This window comes from Rhineura floridana, chromosome 6, assembly GCF_030035675.1.
Source record: "Rhineura floridana isolate rRhiFlo1 chromosome 6, rRhiFlo1.hap2, whole genome shotgun sequence".
In the NCBI taxonomy this organism is placed as follows: domain Eukaryota; kingdom Metazoa; phylum Chordata; class Lepidosauria; order Squamata; family Rhineuridae; genus Rhineura; species Rhineura floridana.
The window spans coordinates 19010550-19033237 of record NC_084485.1 but is presented as its reverse complement, the minus strand read 5'-3'; the positions used below and the strand labels follow the sequence as shown (position 1 = coordinate 19033237).

The window sequence follows — 22688 nt, the reverse complement described above, 5'->3', positions numbered from 1 at the left end:
AAGGTAGCCAGGGCCCCCTGGAGATTTCCTGGCATTATTTCCTAACTGTATCACTAACAAATGTTCTCAGTTATAGTTCATTAGTTCTTTACTAGTCTTTTTTTGTAGGCTGTTTTAATACGTTCCAGTGTGTCCTGTGGAAGCAGTGAGACAATTGAGCTGGGGGTCGGCTATGACTCGGGACACTGGATGGGCTTGAGGGGTTGTTCTTGCTCTGACATCCTGTCTGGAGAGTGGGGATGGCCCCTCCCCCTGGTTGAGGCGTTTAGAAGTGGACCCTGCCTACACAACCAGAGGGAGGATCCATCCCAAGAGTCAGGACTGCCCTCCAGGAACTCCCGGGAATAGAAAATCACAGTAAGAATTTCATGTTTTCTCAACTCCCTGGAAAATCTGCTTCGTCCTGTCTACAAGCAGAGATGTGAAGGCCCGGAATAAACCCAGAAAAATTCAGAAAAAAACCATTTCCCCCGTTTTTCCCTGAAGCCTTTATTTTTTTCTGAAAAATTGGAAAAAATGAAGAAAAATGGGTTATGGAATCTTTTATTTTAGCATGTTGAATAAAATGTTTCATTGAATCTTGTCCCCCCCTTTTTCTCAGTTATTTTTATGGGAATGGATGCTTTATGTCTGCTTGACACTGTGGAGGACTAGTGGAGACATAAATAATTTTCTTCGTTATTAATGTTGATGATTTATTCTGGGTTTTTTACATTGTTTTTTGCCTGCTTCTCATAAACTAGCAAAAAGAAAGAGGTTCCTTACAGTTCAGGTGTTCCTTACAGTTCAGGATCTTGTAGATCCATTTGTTACCAAAAAAAGTAAAAATTTAAAAAAGCAAATTCAATTTGTAATAATTGTTTGACTAATATGTACTTTTGATATACCATATGTGATAATTTTATGCCAAACCAACTTGTACATAATTACATTTGATGTTCCTGAAGTAACAAAGTGACTTTCAATGGGTATAAAGTGCTTATTGCATTTTTTCAATTTTTCTGAAAATTTCCATTTTTTTTCTGGAAAAAACTGGAAAAACCCATTTTCCTCCCATGGCTTCACAATTTCCAGAAATTTTACATCTCTATCTGCAAGTATCAGCCATGCCATATAATGAGCGTGGCTGACACTTGCAGACAGGGCAAAGCTCTTACTTCATGTTTACAGTTAACATAACTCATTGGCTATCTGCCCAGACATTAACTTATACTGTACTCTATAAGAAAACAATGCTTTGTCCAGAAGGGAGGGCTGGAGAAACCCATTTTCAAAAGAGAATATTTTCCTCTATGCCATACTAAGCTACAATCTAAGCCATTATAAGTTTATGTAATTGATTTCAGCACATTATATGCATATTTTAAGCCATTATCTGGGCTGTCCCATTATGCTGCCTTTGGACACTAGACAGCACTACTACCCACCTAATAGCATGCTACTCAGGAAAAATGGCATTATTATTTATTTACATAAGCTACCATTTCTTTCTTCTAAATTACTCTCTTTTGGAGATGTTTTGAACCTCAGTGAAAAAATCCCAATGGCACATCCCATGGTGGCAAAAATAAAGTAAGGAACTAACTTTACAATTCTAACCCACTGACCACCGCTGCCAGAGGGGGTTAGGATCGGTGGAGGTATCACTCTGTCAGTGTGTGCGTGTAGGCTTCACCACTGTGGAGGCCCTCACTATGTCTGCTGAAAGCATGGGTAGTAGGGAAGCTATTGCTAGTGGTGTTCCCACTGGGAGTAGTTAGTGCAGGACCCCAAAACAAAGTGGTACAGGGACAGAGCAGGGTTGACCATGGATCCAGCCTGGAGGTACCGCAGGAAAAAATCAAATAAATTCCTGCCTCAAGCTTCTGCCCTGGCCAGCAGGAGCTCTCAGGGTTGAGGATCTGGTGGTGAATCTGTTGCTCTGCAGGTCCCAGCATCAGGATTGCTCTGCCCATTACCATTTTCTTCCCTTTAATGGTATCTCCAAGTCTATTGCCTGAATTGGGCTGCCACACCCTAATGTAGGGCTGGCCCTGAATGTGATTGTGCAGCTACTAATCATCAGTTTAAATTGACACATTATTTGCTACAATACTAGTCTTACTCCAAGCTTTATTGTAGGTTCATCAAATCCACTTAGATTAAAGTTGTAGACATCATCCCTACCAAAAGAGATAAAACTTTATTTAGTGTACTCTTCATCTGTAAAATACGGCTGATTATACTTGTATGAGATTGCTCATTACTTACGTAAGGTGCCCAGTAGTTATATTAAGCAGAGTAGTTTTTAAATCTTTAGAACTTCTGTTCTGAGGTTTTTTCTAGGCATAAAAGAATAGTTAGAAAAGCAATCCAGTGACCTTCAGACTCCTCTACCTATGCAATCCTCTTTTAGTTCAACAAAATTTATATGAATATTTAAAAGCAGCTTTTGGCTCCATTTGGTGACAAAAAGAGACTCACAAACATAATAAAACAGTAACAAATAAAATCAGCTTAAAACAACTGGCTTACTGAAACAAGCAGCATCATAAACAGAAACAAACGCATACCTAAACAAATTATTTTAATTATCTTTCTGAAGGCTGGGAAGGAAGGGGCTAAATAAGCCCTCTAAGAGAGAGCCCTCCAGAGATGAGACACCACCATTCATATGTCACAGTTCTATATTGTCACTCAGCACACTCCAGATGGTGGCAGAATACGGAGCAGAGCTTCCCCAGATATTAACTAGTGGGTTTTTCAAATATTATGGGTCTTCAGAAGTAACAGCCAGCTCTTTGAATTGGGCTCAGGAACACAACAGGAATCAATGCAGATTAAACAGCAATGAAATCACACGCTCTGAATAATGGGCAACCGTCAAAAAGGCTGGCAGCAGCATTCTGACCAGCTGTAGTTTCTGGACTTTCTTCAGAAGCAAGCATCAAGTAGAGCAAATTGCGATAATTCGATCTGGATGTGACCAAGGCACGAGGAATGGTGGCCAGATAAGCCTACTCTAGAAAAGGCTACAACTGATAAACTAGCCAAACTGCACAAACACGCACTAGGCCCTAGTTGTAACCCGCCTCTGCAGGAGGAAGGTTGTATCCAGAAGCACTCCCCAACGCAGAACTGAACTTTCAGAAGGAGCGATATTCTGTCCAGAAAAGCCTGAATACATATTCTTGGATTAGGTTTTCTGCTAACAAAAGCATCTCTCTCTTTTATTTGAACTAAAGCTCAGTTTCTTGGCCAACATCCAGCCCATCACAGCCTCTAAACACTGGTTTAGAGTTTAACTTATGGCCCTAGCATCTGCAGGAAAGCTGAAAGAGAGCTGGGTATCATCCACATATTAATGACACTGTACGTGAAACCCCAGACTATCTCTTCCAGTAGTTTCATGTAGATATCAAACATGTGGGACAAGATGGAATGCTGTAGTTCCCCATAATAGATCAATGGCCAAAGGAATGAACAGCATCACTTTCTGGAACTTACCCTCCAGGTAGGATCAGAATCAACCTCAAACACCTCCCCACTGATCTAACCCAGAAAGGCAATTTAGAAGGATACCATATCAATGGCATTGAAAGCAGATGAGAAGTCATTACCCCTCTAGCAGCGTTGATTGGCCACGATGGGAAAGAATGGACAGGGCAAGCTAAAATATTTCTAAAAAAAGACAAGCAGATACTTTGTATGTCAATAGACTAAGCAATTAATTTGTAGCGTAAGAATAACTTGAAGCAGAAAAGCAATCTGAAAATGACTCAAAATCTTTATGCTGAAAAAAGCACAGAATACAAAATACAACCAAGATAATTGTTGTGATACTTATTGAATACAAAAGAGTATTTATTGTACTTGTAATATCAAGAGAGCTTTTAAAATATGCACTTTTTCCCTAAAACAAAAACATACCAATTTTCTGCCATATTTCATTTTGATGTGCTCCTTCCTGTTCATTTGGTAAAACAGAAAATTCCCTGACACTCTTAGGCTGTACTTTTGAGTTATTTAACCTATACTCCTGATAAAGATGAAATTGCATTAAGGAGTTTTTGGTCACTAATTATTAATAAATGGTGTCTCAAATTAAATTTAAATTTATTATATTAATGTACATTTTGTTCCTACACATATATGCAATTTTAAAACAATATTTTATTATACTTGTTTGTATAGTAAAAACAACATACCTTACTAACACCGAAACCAGATTTATTTGAAGATGTGCTACAAGAATGAGTAAAATATAATAAAATTAATTTCATCCTGGAAAACTTCATTTGTAAAGAAATTGTCTAAAATATAACACGAATGCGACTAAGTAATATAGTTGAAATTAAAGCATGGTCAGTAAAACACTACAACTCTAAACACATTACTTCCAGTTAAGGCCTACTGTCAGTATGACTAGCTTGCAAATAAATGGCTCAGGACTGCTGCCATAGTACCAATAACTGTAACCAATTCTGTTCCAACTATTAACATTCTGTAGTGTACTCACCTCGTCGTAGCTGAAAAGCTATTTTATCAAATGGATTAAATGCTTTCTTTCCTCTTGTAAAAATAGGCATGGTAAGAAGATCCTTTGATGACTATTTGACTCTGGGCGCCTTCCCATGACCCCTTCTCAAGTAATATCTGCTGTGTCACTGAGCACCTGTGCAAAGGCCAATGCCACACAATTCAATTTTTTTTAACATTGCTGCAAACACTTTTAAAACTACTCTTCCAGTAGTAGACCATGTACTCTGGTAAATTCAAGTAGTAGATGGCCATCTAGAGGCCAGAATGGTATCAACCTCCTGTGATAGACCTGCGTGGGTCAGCTGTCAGAGTCAACCAGTCAGGATCTGGATGCCAGATCAGGCCCAGAGAGAGAAGATCTGGCCTCATTGGTAGCCTCCAAAGATCTTCAACTGATAGGGACAGGAGATCTAAGAACCACAGGCGGCGTGGCCAATATGGGGCGAGTAGAACCAGTTGAGTACATTCACATTGAAGCTTCCTCAATGTCCGTCCCAGCAGGAGAACTGGGGGAAACATGTATAGAAGGCTGTCTGGCCAGGGAGTCCGAAGAGCATCTATGGGCTTAGCCTTTGTCTTTAGGTACCTTGAGAAAAACCAGGAAAGTTGAGTGTTGTGGCTTGAGACAAACAGCTCCGCAGTCAGGGGGCCAAAGCGGCACTGAAGGAGGAGAAACATGGCAGGATGTAGCCTCCACTCCCCCAGAACCACTTGCTGTCTGCTGAGCCAGTCTGCAGTGACATTTAGAACCCTGCTGAGGTGTTCTGCCCTCAGAGACTGCAGGTGACTCTCAGCCCAACTGAATATAGGAGTGGCCTCCACCTGAAGGGTCTGAGACCTGGTGCCCTGTTGTCGATTCAAATACGATTTCACACAGGTGTTGTCTGTTTGGATTAGGACATGGGTCAGATGAATTATTGGCTGGAAGTGAAGAAGGACCGGATGGACCACCCTCAACTCCAACCAGTTTATGCTGTAACCAGTCAATGATGTTGTCCAGATGCCTTGAGTGAAATGGGAGTTGCAATGGGGCCCCCAGCCAATCAAACTGGAGTTTGTTATGATTAAAGTCCTGTCCAGGGACCTCTTCTGGAGATTTCGAGTTAATGACCACCATCAGAATGAAGACCGCAGTGAGGGGGAAAGATGAAATGGCAATAAGGCCTATTGGAGTGGTTGTGACGGCAAGCCCAAGGAGCCATATGAATGGTTGATACACACCTACAGCTTTCACAAGTAACATGATGTCAGCCACTGTGCAGCGTATCAAGCGCCATGCCATGTCCTTGATCGCTGAAATCCGCTCTAGCGATAGGAAGACCATGGCTTGAGCTGTGTCCAGAATGGCTCCCAGGTGCTGAAGTCATTGAGCAGGACTTTTTTTGAGGTTAAGTAGAAAGCTATGGTCTCTCACAGCTGCGAGAGTGAGATGCACATGGATTCATGCCTGATCCACCGAGTCCGCCTGGACCAAAAGTCATTCAGACATGGGTAGATGTGGATATCCTGGAGGTGGAGATGGGTGACCAGGGTAACCATCACCTCTATGAACACTCTCAGAGCCAATGAGAGACTGAACAGCAGGGCCCAGTATTGGAAATGGTGCTGGCCAAATGCAAATCTCAGGAAGTATCTGTGGGCAGGGCAAATTGGAACATGGAACACCTCTGCCAGATCGAAAGATGCCAGAAAGTGTCCCACCTGTACTGTCTCTATGATCGAAGCTAGGGACTCCATTTTGAAGTGACAATATCTCATAAACTTGAGGTCTAGAACAGCCCTCCAGCAGAGAGATCTCTTGGGAACTGCAAACAGAATGGAATAAACCCCTGCATTCGGTAGGTGGCACTGGTTTTATGGCAGTGATGTCCTGAAGGTGAGGTATGGCTTCCTCCATTACCGTATGTCTCTCTAGAGAGTGGGACAGAGGATAGGAGAGGAACCTGTTTGGGGGAAGTAGCCAAAACTCTATTGCATAGCCATAAGCTATCAGATCTCTTACCCAAGAGTCCATAGTTATGCATTGCCAAGTTTCTGTGAAGTGGAGTAATCTGCCTCCAACCAGAATGATATCAATATTGCTGCTGCTGGTGACCTCCTCTACCAAAGGAGGAGGAGAAGGGACCTGACCTGACCTGGTGTTGTGAACAGCCATGGAAGTGCTGCTTGGACCAAGCAGCTCTGGAGGACTGAAAATCGCAACCCCTTCCCCACGGATGTGTTCCTTGAAATTGCTGAAAGGAACAGTATGGGGCAAATTTTGTAAACAGTCTCTGATCCTCTTTTTCGTTTGTGGCTAAAACCGACTTCCACTTATCTTTATAATCCACCAATACAGACTTAAGTGCCTCTTCTCCAAAGAGTGTTGTGCCAGTATATGGAGCTGTAGAAAGATTGACTAAGGCTGTAATATTAGTGTCCCAGTGACTGAGCTAGAATCCTCTGTGCTACCACACCTGCAGACATAGTATGGGCCACAAACTGAGTCGCATCCAGGGTGGCATCAGCCACAAATGCTGCCAACTTGTGAAGCTTCACCAGTCCTTCTGATCTTGACAGGATCAGGATTGGGATCATCCAACAGCTCATCAAGCCACACCATGGAAGTTCTAGTGAACATGGATGCTGTGCAAGAGGCTTGGCTAGAATAGGCCGCTGCATCATGGTTTTTACAGAGTGCAAAATCCAGTCAGTCTCTGTTCAGTCAGATCAAGAAGTGACTTTGCAACCAAACCAGAGATTGGCTTGTCCATTGTTGGGATCTTCAAGCAATTCACAAATTCTACATCCAAGGAATAGTTTTATTAGCCAAGGCCGAGACCTGTCTAGCGTGAAGAGGTCGAGCCCGTTCCTCCTTTGCCAACTTATGTAGAGGGTTAGGAACATGAAGTGAATGTACCATAGACTTGGGTGTCCTGAGAACCTTGGCGCCCTTAACTGGGGGAGGCATGGGTTCTGATGGAGCTGACTGAAGGCCCAAGGTGTCCGGCATCCTGCGAAATAGTGGTAAAAAATCAGCTGACTCAAAGAGATGGGAGGAATCCTTTTCCACCTCTGATTTGCCACTTCATTCATCCCCTTCACCCTCTGGTGGAACTGATGGATACACTGGGTGTGCTTCGTCGTTATAGCTCTGCCTCTGGAGACGTCAAAAGGGTTCAGAGACACCGCCCGACTTTCATCTGAATGATGGTGAAAAGTAATGGTCCTGGAATGAGGTTGTGGGAGAGGCAGGACTTGAAAATGTGGTGAGGGCTGGATGTGCGGCTGCGCTGGAAGTTGGACTTGCGAAAAGAAGCCCAGCCATGCATCCTTCAGTTGAGAAACAAACTTGGGAGTCAACTGTAAGCCAAGCAAAGGTACTTCTGCAGGAGGCAGAGCGCCAAGCTGTGGATCTATAGGCACCAGAGACCTCTGTTAAGATAGTGATGTGACTGGCAGGTCTAACTGGCAAATAGGAACCGAGGGAGATCCCAATACAGCAGTGACAGGGGACCGAGACCTAGCCTCAGAGATGGGTTGACTGGAAATGGAAGACCAGTGACTACAAACTGGCAGTACAGGTGCAGGTGGCTGTTGAGCAATGGAGGGCTGTACTGCAAAACCACCAAAGTCCTCATCCGATGACACAGATGGAGAGTGAAACAGCGCTGCCTGTCTCTCTTGATCTGTAACAGGGGCTTCCGAACGAGTCTCTTCCACAGCAATGATGGCTGTAGTGGATTGCAGCAAGCTTGGAGTGGACACATACCGCACCCACCTGGCAGCCAGCTGGGGACAGGAATGCTTGGTCTTGGCAACAGCCTTAGAATGGTGTTTGGAGGCTTTGTGCTTTAGTGCCGTGGTTCTCATAGTGGAAAAAACTTTTGAGTTGAGATCTTGTGGCGGATATGCACAACTGTTCTGCATCAGAGAGCTAAAGAGAATCAGTGGCCTGCCATGGTGTACATGCACTTGATAGAGGGGTGTGGTAACTGAAGTCCAACACATGCACTTGAGGAGGGGTGTGGTGATTCCAGAGTAGGGACACATGCACACAGTAGAGGTGTGCGGTGTAGCCCCGACTGCAGATTAAAGTCAGCTGTTGTGCTTCTCTCTTTTTTAAAAACACACTCCCTGCCTTCAGTCTGATGTAGAAGAAGAGCAGGAAATGGAACAGTGTTAGAGAAAGTCAGAAGAAGACAGAAACTAGCGAAAATTACAAGGACAAATAAAGAGGAGGGAAAAATCTAAACAAAATGACAGGCAGGCAGGAAAGGGCATGAAGGTGAGGGAAGGGGGTGAATCAGATCTGAAGCTCCTAAGAGCCGTGTAAGCAACTGGACCACCAAAAGAGATGCCGCTGCCTTGGCAATGGCCTGGAGCTGCAGAGGTGAGCTCCAACTGAAGACGGGAGCACCCAAAGGTGGGACCACCTAAAATGGCCACCGCCACCTCAGCAACAGATTGGAGCCATCGCCACGAGCTCCAGGCAAAAGCAGGGACTCCCGGCTGCCACTTTGGCAGAGTCTTGAGCAGCTGCTGCTGCCTTGGCAATGGCTCTGGGTGAAGGTGGGGAGACTGTTGCCCACAGCAATTGGGCAATGGAGACCTCCAGGGCTGCAGCTGTGAGCCCTGCGAGGAAAGTGGCTGGACAGGAGCTGCCAGGCTGGAGAAGCTGCCAGGGCTGCGGCCACAAGCCTCGTGGAGAATTGGGGGAAGCAAGGTGAAAGGAACCCCTCTCAAAAATGAAATACACCCCCCAGAAAACATGCACACTCACTCACTCCCCACAGCACTCAATCACACACCTCCACACAATCCAAAGAGACTCAGTACAAGAAAGAGTAGCCAATAGAAATTAGCTACACTAAGGTTGAAGAGAACCTTGGTCAAAGGCTAGAATGAACTGGAATGAGGACCAGAAGGAGCAGCCCGAGTCTTGACCCCTCTGTATTCTTGCCTTCGGACGCTAGGCAGTGCTGAAGCCCACTTGATGGCATGCTACCTGGGGAAAACTGCATGGTCTCTGCATTTAGAACCACTTTAATTTTCCCATTATTGACCAGTTAGTTTTAGATCAGTATTATTGACCAAGCATTAATATAACGCACTGTTTGCTTGTTTTCTCTGCCAATCCTATAAAGGATTCAGTTACATGGGAACCCAATGAAACTATTGTAAAAAGAAAACATATATACCATACCTCCTGTTAGCAAATGACTGGCACAGTTTTCTTGTACTTTTAGCTCCATCCATTTCTTTGTATCTGTTGCTGATTTTACTTATTAACATTTCTGCAGCTTCAACCATTTCTTTTGGTTTTTCTGTCTGTAACATTTTGAAAGTAACTTGTTAAATGTACCAGAAAATCTGATTAGTAAAATAACACAGCTTCTAGATCATCATTCAGGAAATAAAAGCTTTCTGCATATTAGTAGGAAAATGAAGATTCTTACAACATGTAGGAAATCTCTGCCCCACTAAAGTCATTTGCAGTCATGATACTAACTATTAATTTAGTAGGATTTCAACCACAGTCCTAGCTGCTATCATGTAGGCTGGGAGAAGTGTGCACAAAGCTGTGCAAAACTGATTTTGCAAAAAAATGTATCAGCTGGGTGAACAAGCAAGCTTTTAAATGAAAGCTTTTCAAAATGTTAAAGTTTTGCCTCCAAGTAAGTAAGCCTCTCCCCCATCCACATTAGCTCTCTCTAGGATTATAGGCTCTCTCTCTTTCTACATTTAATTCTGTAAATCAGGGCTGGAGAACCTCCGGCCTGTAGGTCTAATTAGCAAATAGTCAGGAATGATAGGAGTTGCCCTCCACATACTGTTGGACTACATCACATTGGCAACCCCTGGTTTAAACATAGGACTGGGTAATAACATAATAATAATAAAATAATAATAATAAAATTTTATTTATGAGTCGCCTATCTGGCCGAATTAACAGCCACTTTAGGCGACGTACATCAATACAATAATATACAATATAAAACAATGAGGGCCACAATCAATAATTAGACTAAACACTACAATTCTGATTAATAACAGTATTAAAAGCTAACCCACCCCAGGAATCCCATAGGCCTGCCTGAACAGCCAGGTCTTCAAGGCTCGGTGGAAACTTGACAGGGAGGGGGCATGGCGAAGGTCGAAAGGAAGGGAATTCCAGAGGGTGGGGGCCACAATCAAGAATGCCCTCTCTCTAGTCCGCACCAGCCTCGCTATTTTAACTGGTGGGACTGAGAGAAGGTCTTGTGTAGCTGATCTCGTCAGGCGGCATAATTGGTGATGCTGGAGGCGCTCCTTCAGATAAACTGGGCCGAAACCGTATAGGGCTTTATAGGTCAACACCAACACCTTGAATTGGGCCCGGTAAACAACTGGCAGCCAGTGTAGATCTACTAACAAAGGAGTGATATGATCACGGCGACGGCTGTTCTTAATCAATCGTGCTGCTGCATTCTGTATTAGTTGTAATTTCCGGACCATTTTCAAGGGTAACCCCACGTAGAGCGCATTACAGTAGTCTAAGCGGGAGGAGACCAGGGCATGTATCACCCGTGGGAGCAGATGGACAGGAAGGTAGGGTTGCAGCCTCCTTATCAGATGTAATTGATACCAAGCTGCCTGGCTCACTGCTGAAACCTGAGCCTCCATGGACAGTTGGGAGTCAAGAATGACCCCGAGGCTGCAGACCTGGTCTTTTAGGGGTAATCTTACCCCATTAAACACCAGGTCTATTTCTCCTAACCTTCTCTTGTCTCCCACGAGCAACACCTTGGTCTTACCGGGGTTTAGTTTCAGCCTATTCCTTCCCATCCATCCACTTATGGATTCCAGGCACTTGGACATGGTGTCCTCAGCCAACTCTGGTGAGGACTTAAATGAGAGATAGAGCTGAGTGTCATCCACATATTGGTGGCACTGCAGCCCAAATCTCCTGATGATGGCCCCCAGCGGCTTTACATAGATGTTGAATAGCATTGGGGAGAGGATAGAACCCTGTGGCACTCCACAGTTGAGAGGCCAAGGGTCTGAAACCTCATCCCCCAATGCCACCCGTTGATGTCTGTCTGAGAGATAGGAATGGAGCCACCGTAAAACGGTGCCTCCTATTCCCAATCCCACCAGGCGATCTAAAAGGATACCGTGGTCGACGGTATCGAAAGCCGCTGAGAGATCCAGGAGGACGAGGAAGGTATATTCTCCCCTATCCAACGCCCTCCTCATATCATCCACCAGGGCGACCAAGGCTGTTTCAGTTCCATGTCCAGTCCTGAAGCCCGATTGGAATGGATCTAGATAATCTGCTTCATACAAGTGTGTCTGGGTACCAGGAGTCTTGTGAATTACAAAATTTCTGAAGCACTTGCCAATTTTTTAAAAAAAGTCTTTTTAAAGCAAAAATGCTTATCAGTTCATAACATCTTTAAAATTACATCTTAAGACTTTATGCCACTTCTAGCAATTTAAAATCAATAAAAAAATGTGAAGTAACCTGGTAAGGTTCCTTAATATCTTTAAAAAGCTGAAAATAGTCATGACTATGATTTGCAAGTAGAAAAGTAATTGAGGCTACTTTGCCTTTTCCCATTTCACCTGATCAGTTTCCTTATCAGCAGCTTCTTTTCCAGAAGAAACATCAAAGCTAGCATCATCATTGGTTTCCATAACTAATTTCGAGTGTCTTGAATTTACTATACTGTCATTCATTCTGGTTGCATTAAGTGATATTTCATGTTTACTAGGAACAATCTTTATGTTGCTATCTTCTGATATTTTCTCATCTAAATGATGAAAACTGTTTCGTGACTCTGTGCTGTTTATCTTGCCAGTCTTTACTGGTATTTTATTGGTTTCATTGTGCTGTTGCTCCACGATTTCTTCTTTACAATGCTGTTTGTTTCTCAAGTCTGGAGAAGGCATTTCAAATATTGATGTGAAAGCTCTTTGCTTGGCAGCTCTACTACATGAATTAGGAGCTAATACAAAAAAAATATTTTAAGTTAAAATTGGATTTTAAGGAAAACCTAATTTAACACTGATAAATATTATGAATAAAGTAAAAGTTTAACCTTTATAGAATGTACTTCCCAATGCACTAATATTCTGCTTGTTACAATGTGATATTATCTTCTCAGGTACCCAACACATCTGTTTTTTCTGGGTTTTAGTTTCTCCAACAGAATATTCCAGAATGCCAGGTAATCTTTAAAAGAAAAAGAAAAAAGAATCCTAATTTCATCACTAACCTATGTGGTTGCCCCTTCCCCCTTAGTTGAAGGCTGAATGAACTGTAGATCCACGGAGCGTTGGGCATTACTGCAATGCAAAGTGCTCTAAAACACACTTTTCTTTTTTCTTTGGACTTAAAGCCTAAATCTACTCTAAAGCAATAGCTCAGAAGCAGCAGAGCTAACCTGCTGTTCTCTAGAAAGCAGAGTCAAATGCTGGAAGGTTCCTCCTCTCCAGGAAAAAACAGGAAAGGCTTTTCTGACTGGCCCTGTTTTCCTTCCTGAAGAAAAATTCATCCCATTGCTGCCTGCTCCAGTCTCCTGCTGACCGAGAACTTTGAAGGCTTTGAACCAGTAAGCCTGACTTCCTCAGCAATTTGCAATGCCTTCTCCCACAGCAGTCCTCTTAGATACAAAGCCCTCTACTCCTTGCCTGATGAGTAAAAACCTGGCAGTGTTGGCAGGTGGCCACCTTGTAGGCCTCCCCTAAGTAGAAGAGGCAGAGACTGTGCCATTAGTTTACTCTCACAAGGACAGACATTTACAAAATTATCCCACCTGTTGAGTGATAGGCCCATGAGGGTGGGAATGACACACCAAGGGAATGACCAATGCAAACAGAAGTGTAAGGAGAAAGTACAGGTAAAAAGAAAACAAAGGGGAGCGCAATTGTTTTCCTCACAGAAAAAAATATTTAGCAAAGAACAGTTCTCCAAACAAGACTACTGTGGTAGTCAAAAGAGAATAGAACTGAAGGTGGGAGCTATGCATGCACATAAAGGATGGGGGACAGCAGAGCACCCACCAAAACAACCTAGCTTTAGAATTTTCCTAAATGAACTTTGCACAGGCAAAGAACCCCTACGTGTGATTGTGCAGAGACCACAAAGAACCCCTGCATTAACTACTAACCATTAGTGAACCTTTTTTTTTTTACTAGTAAGCAAGGAGTAAGGAAGAGAAAAAGAAAAGGTGGTAGTAATTGACAGCTGCATTTTCCAAGCCATAGGCAGGAATAATAAAGGAACTTGGGAGGACCTCCCTACTTGAGAGAAAAGAGATAAATAAGGTACAGCATCACTGGTGATATGCCATCCTAAATAGCCCAAGTGGAAAACCCCTCCTGACATGAAATCAGAGCCATGCACCAGATTCTCCTGCTATAAGAAACAGTAAACATATATATTGAGTATTTATCATTTATTTTCAGTACTTACAATGATTTGTCACTTTTGTCTGCTGGCTGAGAATCAGGAACAATATCTATTAATTCATCTAAGTGAAATAAAAATATAAAATCAGACATAAAATATTAATCTTGAAGATTTTCTATTCAAATTTTATTTATTTAGAACACTTTTAACCCATTCTTCATCTCCAATGCTCCAACAACGGCTTTCATACAATTGAAAAGACAAATGTGAAAACAATTTAAAAATAAGACTCATGAATTATGTTGAGTTACTTGCCTGTTTTTTGTTTTTCACTGATGTCTAAATCTTCCTCATTGCGAAGCATGTCAAAAACATTTTGAATTGGAACTTGCTATATATAGGAAATTGAAATAATTATCATGCACTCATATTTATCCCACTTTCCCAAATATTGTTCAAACAGCTTCTCTCAAAAATCAGTATCGCATATCCTAATAAAACATTCTAAAAAAACTTACAATCTTAAGCATGTCCAAAGAAAATCCTATTTTCAATGGGATTTACTCCTAGGTAACTGTGCACAGGACTACAGCCTTATTTATTATTTTAATCCTGCAGGCAGAGAAGTGAAAAATGAGCAGACACACAATATCATGTCTTGTTTTTTTCATTCTTTAACAATCTTCAATATAAAGCTCCGGTAAAGCCCTGAAAGAGGCAGTGATCCGACCACTCCTGGAAAAGCCCACCCTGGGCCCACTGGTCTGCGACAACTACAGACTGGTCGCAAATTACCGACTGGTCTTCTTAGGGAAGGTGATTGAGAAGATTGTGGTGATGCAATTGCTCAGACTCAGTCTGAGTCTGAATCCTAGGAAGACACTTTGGGTTAGTGGTTCCCGAGTTCAGGTAATTGGTCAGTTACCTGCTTTGGATGGGGTTGTACTCCCTCTGAAAGAGCAGGTCCGTAGTCTGGAGGTGCTCCTAGATCCATCTTTGTCACTAGAGGCCCAGGTGCCCTCAGTGGCTAGGAGTGCCCTTTACCAGCTTCGCCTGGTAAGACAGCTGCGGCCGTTTCTGTACCAGGATAGCCTGACCACGGTTGTCCATGCACTGGTAATCTCCAGGCTGGATTACTGTAATGTGCTCTGTGTGGGGCTGCCCTTGAGGTTGGTCTGGAAGCTGTAGCTGGTGCAAAATGCGGCGGCAAGACTGCTCACTGGGGCAGGGTATTGCCAACATGTCACCTCGCTGCTGAAAGAATTGCACTGGCTGCCCATTTTCTACTGGGCCAAGTTCAAGGTTCTAGTTTTGGTGTACAAAGCCCTATACAGCTTGGGACCAGGATACCTGAAAGACCGTCTGATCCCTTATATACTCAGTCAATTACTGTGCTCTGCAGGTGAGGACCTCCTGCAGATACCATCTTATCAGGAGGTCCATTCTGCACGAAATAGGAAATGGACCTTTAGTGTGGCGGCACCTACCCTGTGGAATTCCCTACCCTTAAATATTAGACAGGTGCCATCTCTGTTATCTTTTTGGTGCTTATTGAAGACCTTCCTCTTTCAACAAGTTAAGTTGAGACCTTATCCTAGTCTGCGTCTGTGTTAGAATTGCTTTTTAATATGTTTGTAAACCTTTAAAAACAATGTTTTTAACTTTTTTTTTAGTATGTTTTCAAAGCTTTTTTAAAAAAATGTTTTTAAAGATGCTTTAACGTATTTTAAAGTCTGTTTTTATAATTTTAAAGTGTTTTTAGTGCTTTTGTTTGCCATCCTGGGCTCCTGCTGGGAGGAAGGGCGGGATATAAACCAAATAATAAATAAATAAACAAACATGAAGATGGCTAAAGTTGAATAGTCTTGACAAATTAAAGGTAAACAGAGAAGTTAGGTAAAGAAACATTCAACTGTAAACCGATAAAACAGCATCTTCCTCCAACATACTCCACCTCTTTGGGCTTTGGAGCTGAACTAATAAAAGTCCTAGCTCAAGAAAAGTCGGCTGAATTGGCATGTACTAGAGATGGGCAAGAAATTAGATTCAGTTCACATTTCAGGCAGAATAGATCAAACTTATCAAATTTGCACTTTCTGAAACAATGTGAGAACTGAAACACAGCCATCTTTTGAAATTTGCACTTATTTGAATGTTGCAATGCAGTTCACCAACTAAAAAAATGTTGACAAAAATGTATGGTAGGAGTAAAGTGTGCGTAAAATAAATACGAGTGAAGATAACATACAAAAATTCATTGTATGACAAGAAATTGCTTGCAAAAATATGTACATTAAAACTGCCTAAAAATGTGTTTATTAGAACACACTAAAACGCTAGAGAATTTTCATGAGAATTTTTTTTAAAAAAAAAAATCACAATGGCTGCAGAAATGTGAAGAACTGAATTAAGATTGGAAAAATTAGAAATTGAGAGAATCAAAATGGACAGAACTTTCCATCGTGCCATGCACAATGCTCATGCTATAAAGATGAGTCTTTAGGTTTGTATCTGTCTAGGATTAAGAGAAAAACAATACTTTTTTGTAATGGATGTTCTTTGGATGGTCTTCTGTGCATTCCTATATAAGGGATCCGTGCCTGCACAGAACCAAATCCAGGAACGTTCTAGCCAAGGAGATAGCACTCATGCTGTTGCCCATAAGACATATTTTTCTGCCTGTGCAGGTATCTATGGATGGGGCAAGTGCCATGCTGCTCAGTTCATTTTCAACAGCCACAGAACAAGTGCCCCCTCCCAAAGCAAACTATATCTGCAACGGGGAAGGAGGCAAGGTGGTGTGACTGCACAGGTGATCAGTTGAACATCTGTTGCAGGCAAAACAACATGCATTTCTCCTTCAAAATCTCTGTACTGTCCCTTAGTCCCACATATGAAAAACTAGTTAGTCAAAATATCTGGAAGAGGGTGCAGGCTCACTCTGTGAAATGCTGTGTCTCTCGCACACGTCTGGTGCACAATGTTTGATGAGGGTGTAATGCATGACCAGGTAGAGGCTTTGCACAGGTAGGTGGCAAAAATATGCCAAGGTTGCAGTCACTAAGAGCTGATGTTGGCAGAAAGGATGTGATCATTTCTGCCAGGACCGAGGAGGTGGTAACTAATAAGCAATATGGCCATTATTATTTGGATGAATGACTGATGACCAATCTCTTGAAAACGGCCATGCACTGATATTGGAGACTAGGCTGTGAGGCATGGGTGAGGCCAAGAATGAGCAAAGCTCTTTGACGATATTTACAACCAGAAACAGCATGGGTTGATCAAATCCATCTTTTCCTAAAGCAAGGACCTAAGTCTGGAAGAGTAAGTAGTAAAGTGGGTAAATGTTCATCCATGCCAATCCAAAGTTGGTAACTTTCTCCCATAGCCATTTCTGAACAAGAACTGTTGTGAGAAAGCTCCAATGAAAGAAAATTAGAGCTACTGCCCCCTAGCAAGAACAAGGAGAAGATAGGGAAATACTACCTAACAAAAAGAGAGCGGGTGGACAAACATAAAATTACCTTTTCTTCAGCAGAATTATTTTTTCTTAGATACTTGGTAACAGAAGATACAGGCACATAATCATCTTCTTGATCAAAATTGATTGTTCTTTCCGGTATTGAGAAAATATCAGTTCTTCCCACAGAACTCATCATTTGAAGAGCTGTCTTCACTCTGCCTTTTCGTGGAGTTGCTGGAAACAAATCCCATTTGAGTTAGTTGAATGAAGTTTGTAATGCTTTGAGTTTGCAATACTTTGTGTTCTTTACGCCAATATTACAATAATGGACTTGCTATGACTTGGATATTTAACAAAGCTGCAATGATCAGTCTACATCTAGTATTCTTTACCGACAATCAGGAACAACCATTCCTCTTAGTTAATGACATTACATTCCTGTAAATTCAATTACTGCTCAGAATGAAGTACTATACACTGAGAAGTCCAATTCTGACACACCAGGCATAAATATCTGAGCTTTGTACCTAACTACCAAGCCGCCTATATCCCTAATATATCACATATTACTTGAACACATGTAACCACAAAGGTGTTGTAGCTGAAATCTTTAATCTGGAGTTTGATGCATGCCATGGGGAATATCACACTGTACCTCTTCCTGCTTTAATAAGTTGGGGGAATTAGAAAACATTCCCATATCCTAATTTGGGTTTAAAAATAGAAAAGTTTATTTACAAAATCAGTGTGGTGGTTAGCATGGCATTGCGACTTGAAGCACCAAATGCAATGCTTACAGAAGATTAAATTATTTCATTCAAATAAAGGGCTTAACACAGGCTACCCAAGTCCTGTTGGCTGGACCAATAGGTTAATATTGCTAGACTTGAGTTAAGAGTAGAGTGACTGTGCAAGATGCATTCAGAAAACAGTGGGTTTAATCCCAGCATCACCTAGGCCAGGCATGGGCACATGACACAGATTTGTACACATCACTCAGCTCCTGCATCTCCACCCCAATTCTGATCAGGCTTGAGCTGCAGCCAGAGCATATAACATAAAGGAGGAGAAAAACAGTGTGAGGGGAGAAGTACAACCCCCTCTCAGCTGGCATGACGCTGTAGGAATGCCCCATCCTAAGTTCCTAAAAGAGCCAGCTATAACTGAGTTTGTAAATATATATATGTCACACACATTTGGATGAGAAAATTACTTTCCCTAAGTCAGCAACTTGGGCAGCATTAAGTATCGTACTGGAAATATTTGCCATCCCACTTTCATAGAATCCTATCAATTTCCATGTTCCCTGGGAATCATAGAAGAGTTGGAAGGGGCCTATAAGGACATTGAGTCCAACCCCCTGCTCAGTGCAGGAATCCAACTTAAAGCATACCCAACAGGTGGCTGTCCAGCTCCCTCTTGAATGCCTCCAGTGTTGGAGAGACCACCACGTTCTCAGGTAATTGGTTCCATTGTCGTACCGCTCTAACAGTTAGGAAGTTTTTCCTGATGTTCAGTTGAAATCTGGCTCCCTGTAGTTTGAGCCCATTATTCCATGTCCTGCATTCTGGGACAATTCAGAAGAGATCCTTGAAAGGTTGTCACACAGAGGGCCAGGATCTCTTCTTGATGATCCCAGAGTGCAGGACAATTACCTAAGGAGGTGGTGGGCTCTCCAACACTGGAGGCATTCAAGAGGCAGCTAGACAGCCACCTGTCAGGTATGCTTTAAGTTGGATTCCTGCATTGAGCAGGGGGTTGGACTCCATGACCTTATACACCCCTTCCAACTGTATGAATCTATGGTTTCTATGACTGAGTACAATTCTATAGCTGTGGATCCTCCGCATATTTGTTCCATTCTGCCCACATTTAGCTACCTTGCTAATCAGAGTATCATGGGGCACTTTATCAAAGGTTTTGCTGAAGTCGAGATATATTATGTCCACAGCATTCCCACAGTCTACCAGGAAGGTTACTCAATGAAAAAATGAGATAAGATTTCTCTGGAGGATTTGTTTTTGATAAATCCATGTTGGCTTCTCATAATAAATGCATTGTTTACAGAATGACTCCAGAATTTTTCCAAAGATTGATGTCAGACTGACTGGTCTGTAGGTCCCAGGTTTCTCTTTTGGGAGAAGACTAAGCCAAAGTAGGAAGTGAGAACTTTCCTTTGTCATCTGTTATGATTTTGCTGTCCTCACTGAATAGCTGTACCACTATTTCCTCTCTCTGTCTTTTACCATGGTTGTACCTGAAGAAAGCTTTTTTGTTGCTTTTAGTATCCTTCACTAACCTCAGCTCACTCTCAGCTTTAGCCTTCCTGACTCAATCCCTGCAATTCTGTGCTACCTGTCTGTACTCCTTTGTGGCCTGGCCTTCTGTCCACTTCCTGTATGTTTCTTTTTTATTATTTTTAGGTCATCTCTAAGCTTTTTGTGAAGCCACACTGGCTTCTTCTGCTGTCTTCCACCTTTTTTTCCTTGTTGGAATTGTTTGCAATTGTGCCTTTTTAGAAACTCCAACCCATCTTGGTCTCCTTTTCTCATTAGGGTCACTTACCATGGAACCTTACTTATCACTGTTCTGAGTATTAGAATCAGCTTTGCTAAAATCCAGGGTACATGCATGGCTACTCACAGCTTTTGCTTCTTTTAAAATCAAAAACTCAAGTATAACATGGCCACTTTCCCCCAGAGTTCCCGTAACGGCCACTTCATCCACTAAGTCATCTCTATTGGTTAGAATCAAGTCAAGGATAGGTGATCCTCTAGTTATTTCCCCCACTATCTGGGGGAGAAAGTTATCAGCCACACAAATCAGGAATTTCTTGGAGGGGCAATGTTTGGCAGAATTTGTCTTTCAACAGGTATCAGAGTAATTGAAGTCTGAGACCCTTCTTTGTGTGCCCCCTCCTAAGGAGGTACGAAGGATGGTGACACGAGAACAGGCCTTCTCAGTGGTGACCCCACACTTATGGAATGCTCTGTCCAGGAAGCCATGCCTGGCACCATCATTATGTATCTTTAGGCACCAGGCAAAAACATTCCTCTTCTTCCAGGAATTCAGCTCGTAGTTTTTGGAGGATTTCTGGCATTGTGTGTGGGTTGTTTCATCCTCTTATCCATGTATTGTGGGTTGTTTTGTTTTTTACTTTTTAGTTATGTTCATTTTATATCGGCTTTAATCTTTTTATTGTATGTCACATTGGGTTCATTATTATGAAGAAAAGTGACTAATACATTTAATTAGTAAATAAATACCCCCCCATTACTACTACATCATGCCCTCTTAAACACTGGCAATTTGCTTTTCAAAAATTTCATCTTTGTCTTCTCCTCAATTGGATGGTGGGTAATATATTCCAACCATCATGTTCCTTTTATTCCTTGCCCCACTTATTTTAATCTAGATACTCTCGGTGGAGCAACCAGGCTCATCCTCCTGTATTTCTGTGAAAGGATATATATTTTTAACATATAGAACAACTCCGCCTCCCTTTCTATTCCTTCTGTTCTTTTTGAACAAGTTATATCCTTCAATTGCTGTATTCCAGTCACGGGAGTTATCTCACCAAATTTGTTATACCTATCCAGTTGTTATTTATGCTCCAGTATTAAGAGTTCAAGTTTGTCCTGTTTGTTTCCCACACAATGTGCATTGGTATATAGACATCGAAGGCCGTGTGATTTATGGTCTGACTTCCTTCCTACATTTTTATGAAAACTATTATTGGGCTCCATTAGAGCTGTTCTCTCTGTTCCTGTTAATGTGCATAAGCCTTCTTCAGTTGTTACCTCCAAGTTGACGTCTCCCTCCCCCTTAGGATCCAGTTTAAAGCCCTCCTGATGAAGTTCTCCATGCTGTGGACAAGCACATTCTTCCCAGTCCTTGTGAGATACAACCTACTTGCCAGCAGTCCATCTTCCAGGAAGTGCAGCCCATGGTCTCAGAATCCAAATCTCTCATGTCAGCACCACCTTCATAGCCATTCACCTAAAGTATTTTTTATTTCCATTTCTACTCCTCTTCTAGGTACTGGAAGGATGGATGAGAAAACTATCTGGACTCCAAAATAGCAATGGGCTCCATTTCCACAATAGTTGGATTTGCCATCAGATTAATTATTACTTGTGATATTCTCTATCTTTGCCGAGAGAATTTTGAAGTACCAACTCTCCGTACCTGGTTTCCAGCTCATTCTTCTTTTTTCCTGGATTGGTTTTTTTTAAAATTCACTTTGAAATCATCAATAGATTGATCTGCTTTCTATGTGAGCTCCTCAAATGTGTATTCCCTTTCGCTAATGTCAACGAAGTGTTGTAAAGATTGTAATGAAGATTGTAAATGACAGACAGAAAGCAGGGGGGAGTGAGGTGTTGATTGTAAGCAGTAGGGGAGGAATGAAGCATTGACTGTAAGCAGCAAGTGGGAAGACACTGAGTTGATTATCTGCCTTAATCTATCTGCTCTGCAATGCACTTGAAAAGTAATACAAGCAGGCAATCATTACAGAGTTCAGAATAAAGATCGATACCAGTGGAGACTAGTGAATAAATAGCAATTACAATATCACTAATTCTCTGTAAAGCAAATTATATATATATAGGAGGAGACCAGAAAAATGAAAAGGTATCAGAGGAAAAAGGAATCAGATTGTTAATGACCACCAGGAGGCCACACTTAAAAATGAAATGTAAAAAAAGAGGATTCCATCCCCTCCCCAGTCCCTTCCTTCTGACAGCTTCAAAAACTGATATGACTTCTTTGTAGCTCTGCTAGGCAGTATCATTTGTTCTCACACGGCTGAGAAGAAAGGGATACATGTCAGTGGGCTTTGAGTGTTGGCAACCCTTCAGTCACATCTCTAATTTGTTCCCAGGGAGACAGCATACTTGGTGAATCCATGGGTCTTCTACTTGGGTTTCAATCCCATACAGTAGGATGTCTCCCTCTACTACTACTCTTCTCTTCTTATTGTAGGCCATTCTTTCATTGCCTCTGCTTAACTGAACCTTATCCCCTCACTTGCTATACCATGAGGTCTCCTGTAATTCTTCCTCTCCAGGCTGTCTTCCACTGTCATCCTCAAGTACCTGAAAGCAGTTCCTTAGTTCCACCAATGCAGAGGGTCTACTATCTCTACTGCTCCTGTCACCCTTTTATATGGAGTTGCTTCCACTTCTGCCTCCCCCTTGACCTCCGCCGCCAAAATCCCTCACCAAAATCCTGTTAGCTTTCCCTGTTTGCACTCTCTCTCTTTCAAACTTAACTTTACAATAATCATAGGAACTAGAAATGTTCTTTTAAAAATTAAAACTA

General features: G+C 42.2%; 1 protein-coding gene across 7 annotated transcripts in view; it reads right to left on the bottom strand.

Moving 5' to 3' along the window:
* The window catches only part of SYCP2 (synaptonemal complex protein 2), a 138746-nt gene that overhangs the window by 68537 nt on the left and 47521 nt on the right, over positions 1-22688 (bottom strand). For all 7 annotated transcript variants that reach the window (XM_061631111.1, XM_061631110.1, XM_061631116.1 and 4 more), the window contains 9 exons: positions 17425-17597; positions 14213-14288; positions 13961-14018; positions 12585-12718; positions 12109-12491; positions 9707-9831; positions 4188-4224; positions 2251-2321; positions 2105-2162 (listed from right to left, as the gene is read on the bottom strand). In XM_061631111.1, coding sequence (XP_061487095.1) covers positions 2105-2162; positions 2251-2321; positions 4188-4224; positions 9707-9831; positions 12109-12491; positions 12585-12718; positions 13961-14018; positions 14213-14288; positions 17425-17597 — 1115 coding nt within the window. The remainder of the gene's footprint in view (positions 1-2104; positions 2163-2250; positions 2322-4187; positions 4225-9706; positions 9832-12108; positions 12492-12584; positions 12719-13960; positions 14019-14212; positions 14289-17424; positions 17598-22688) is intronic.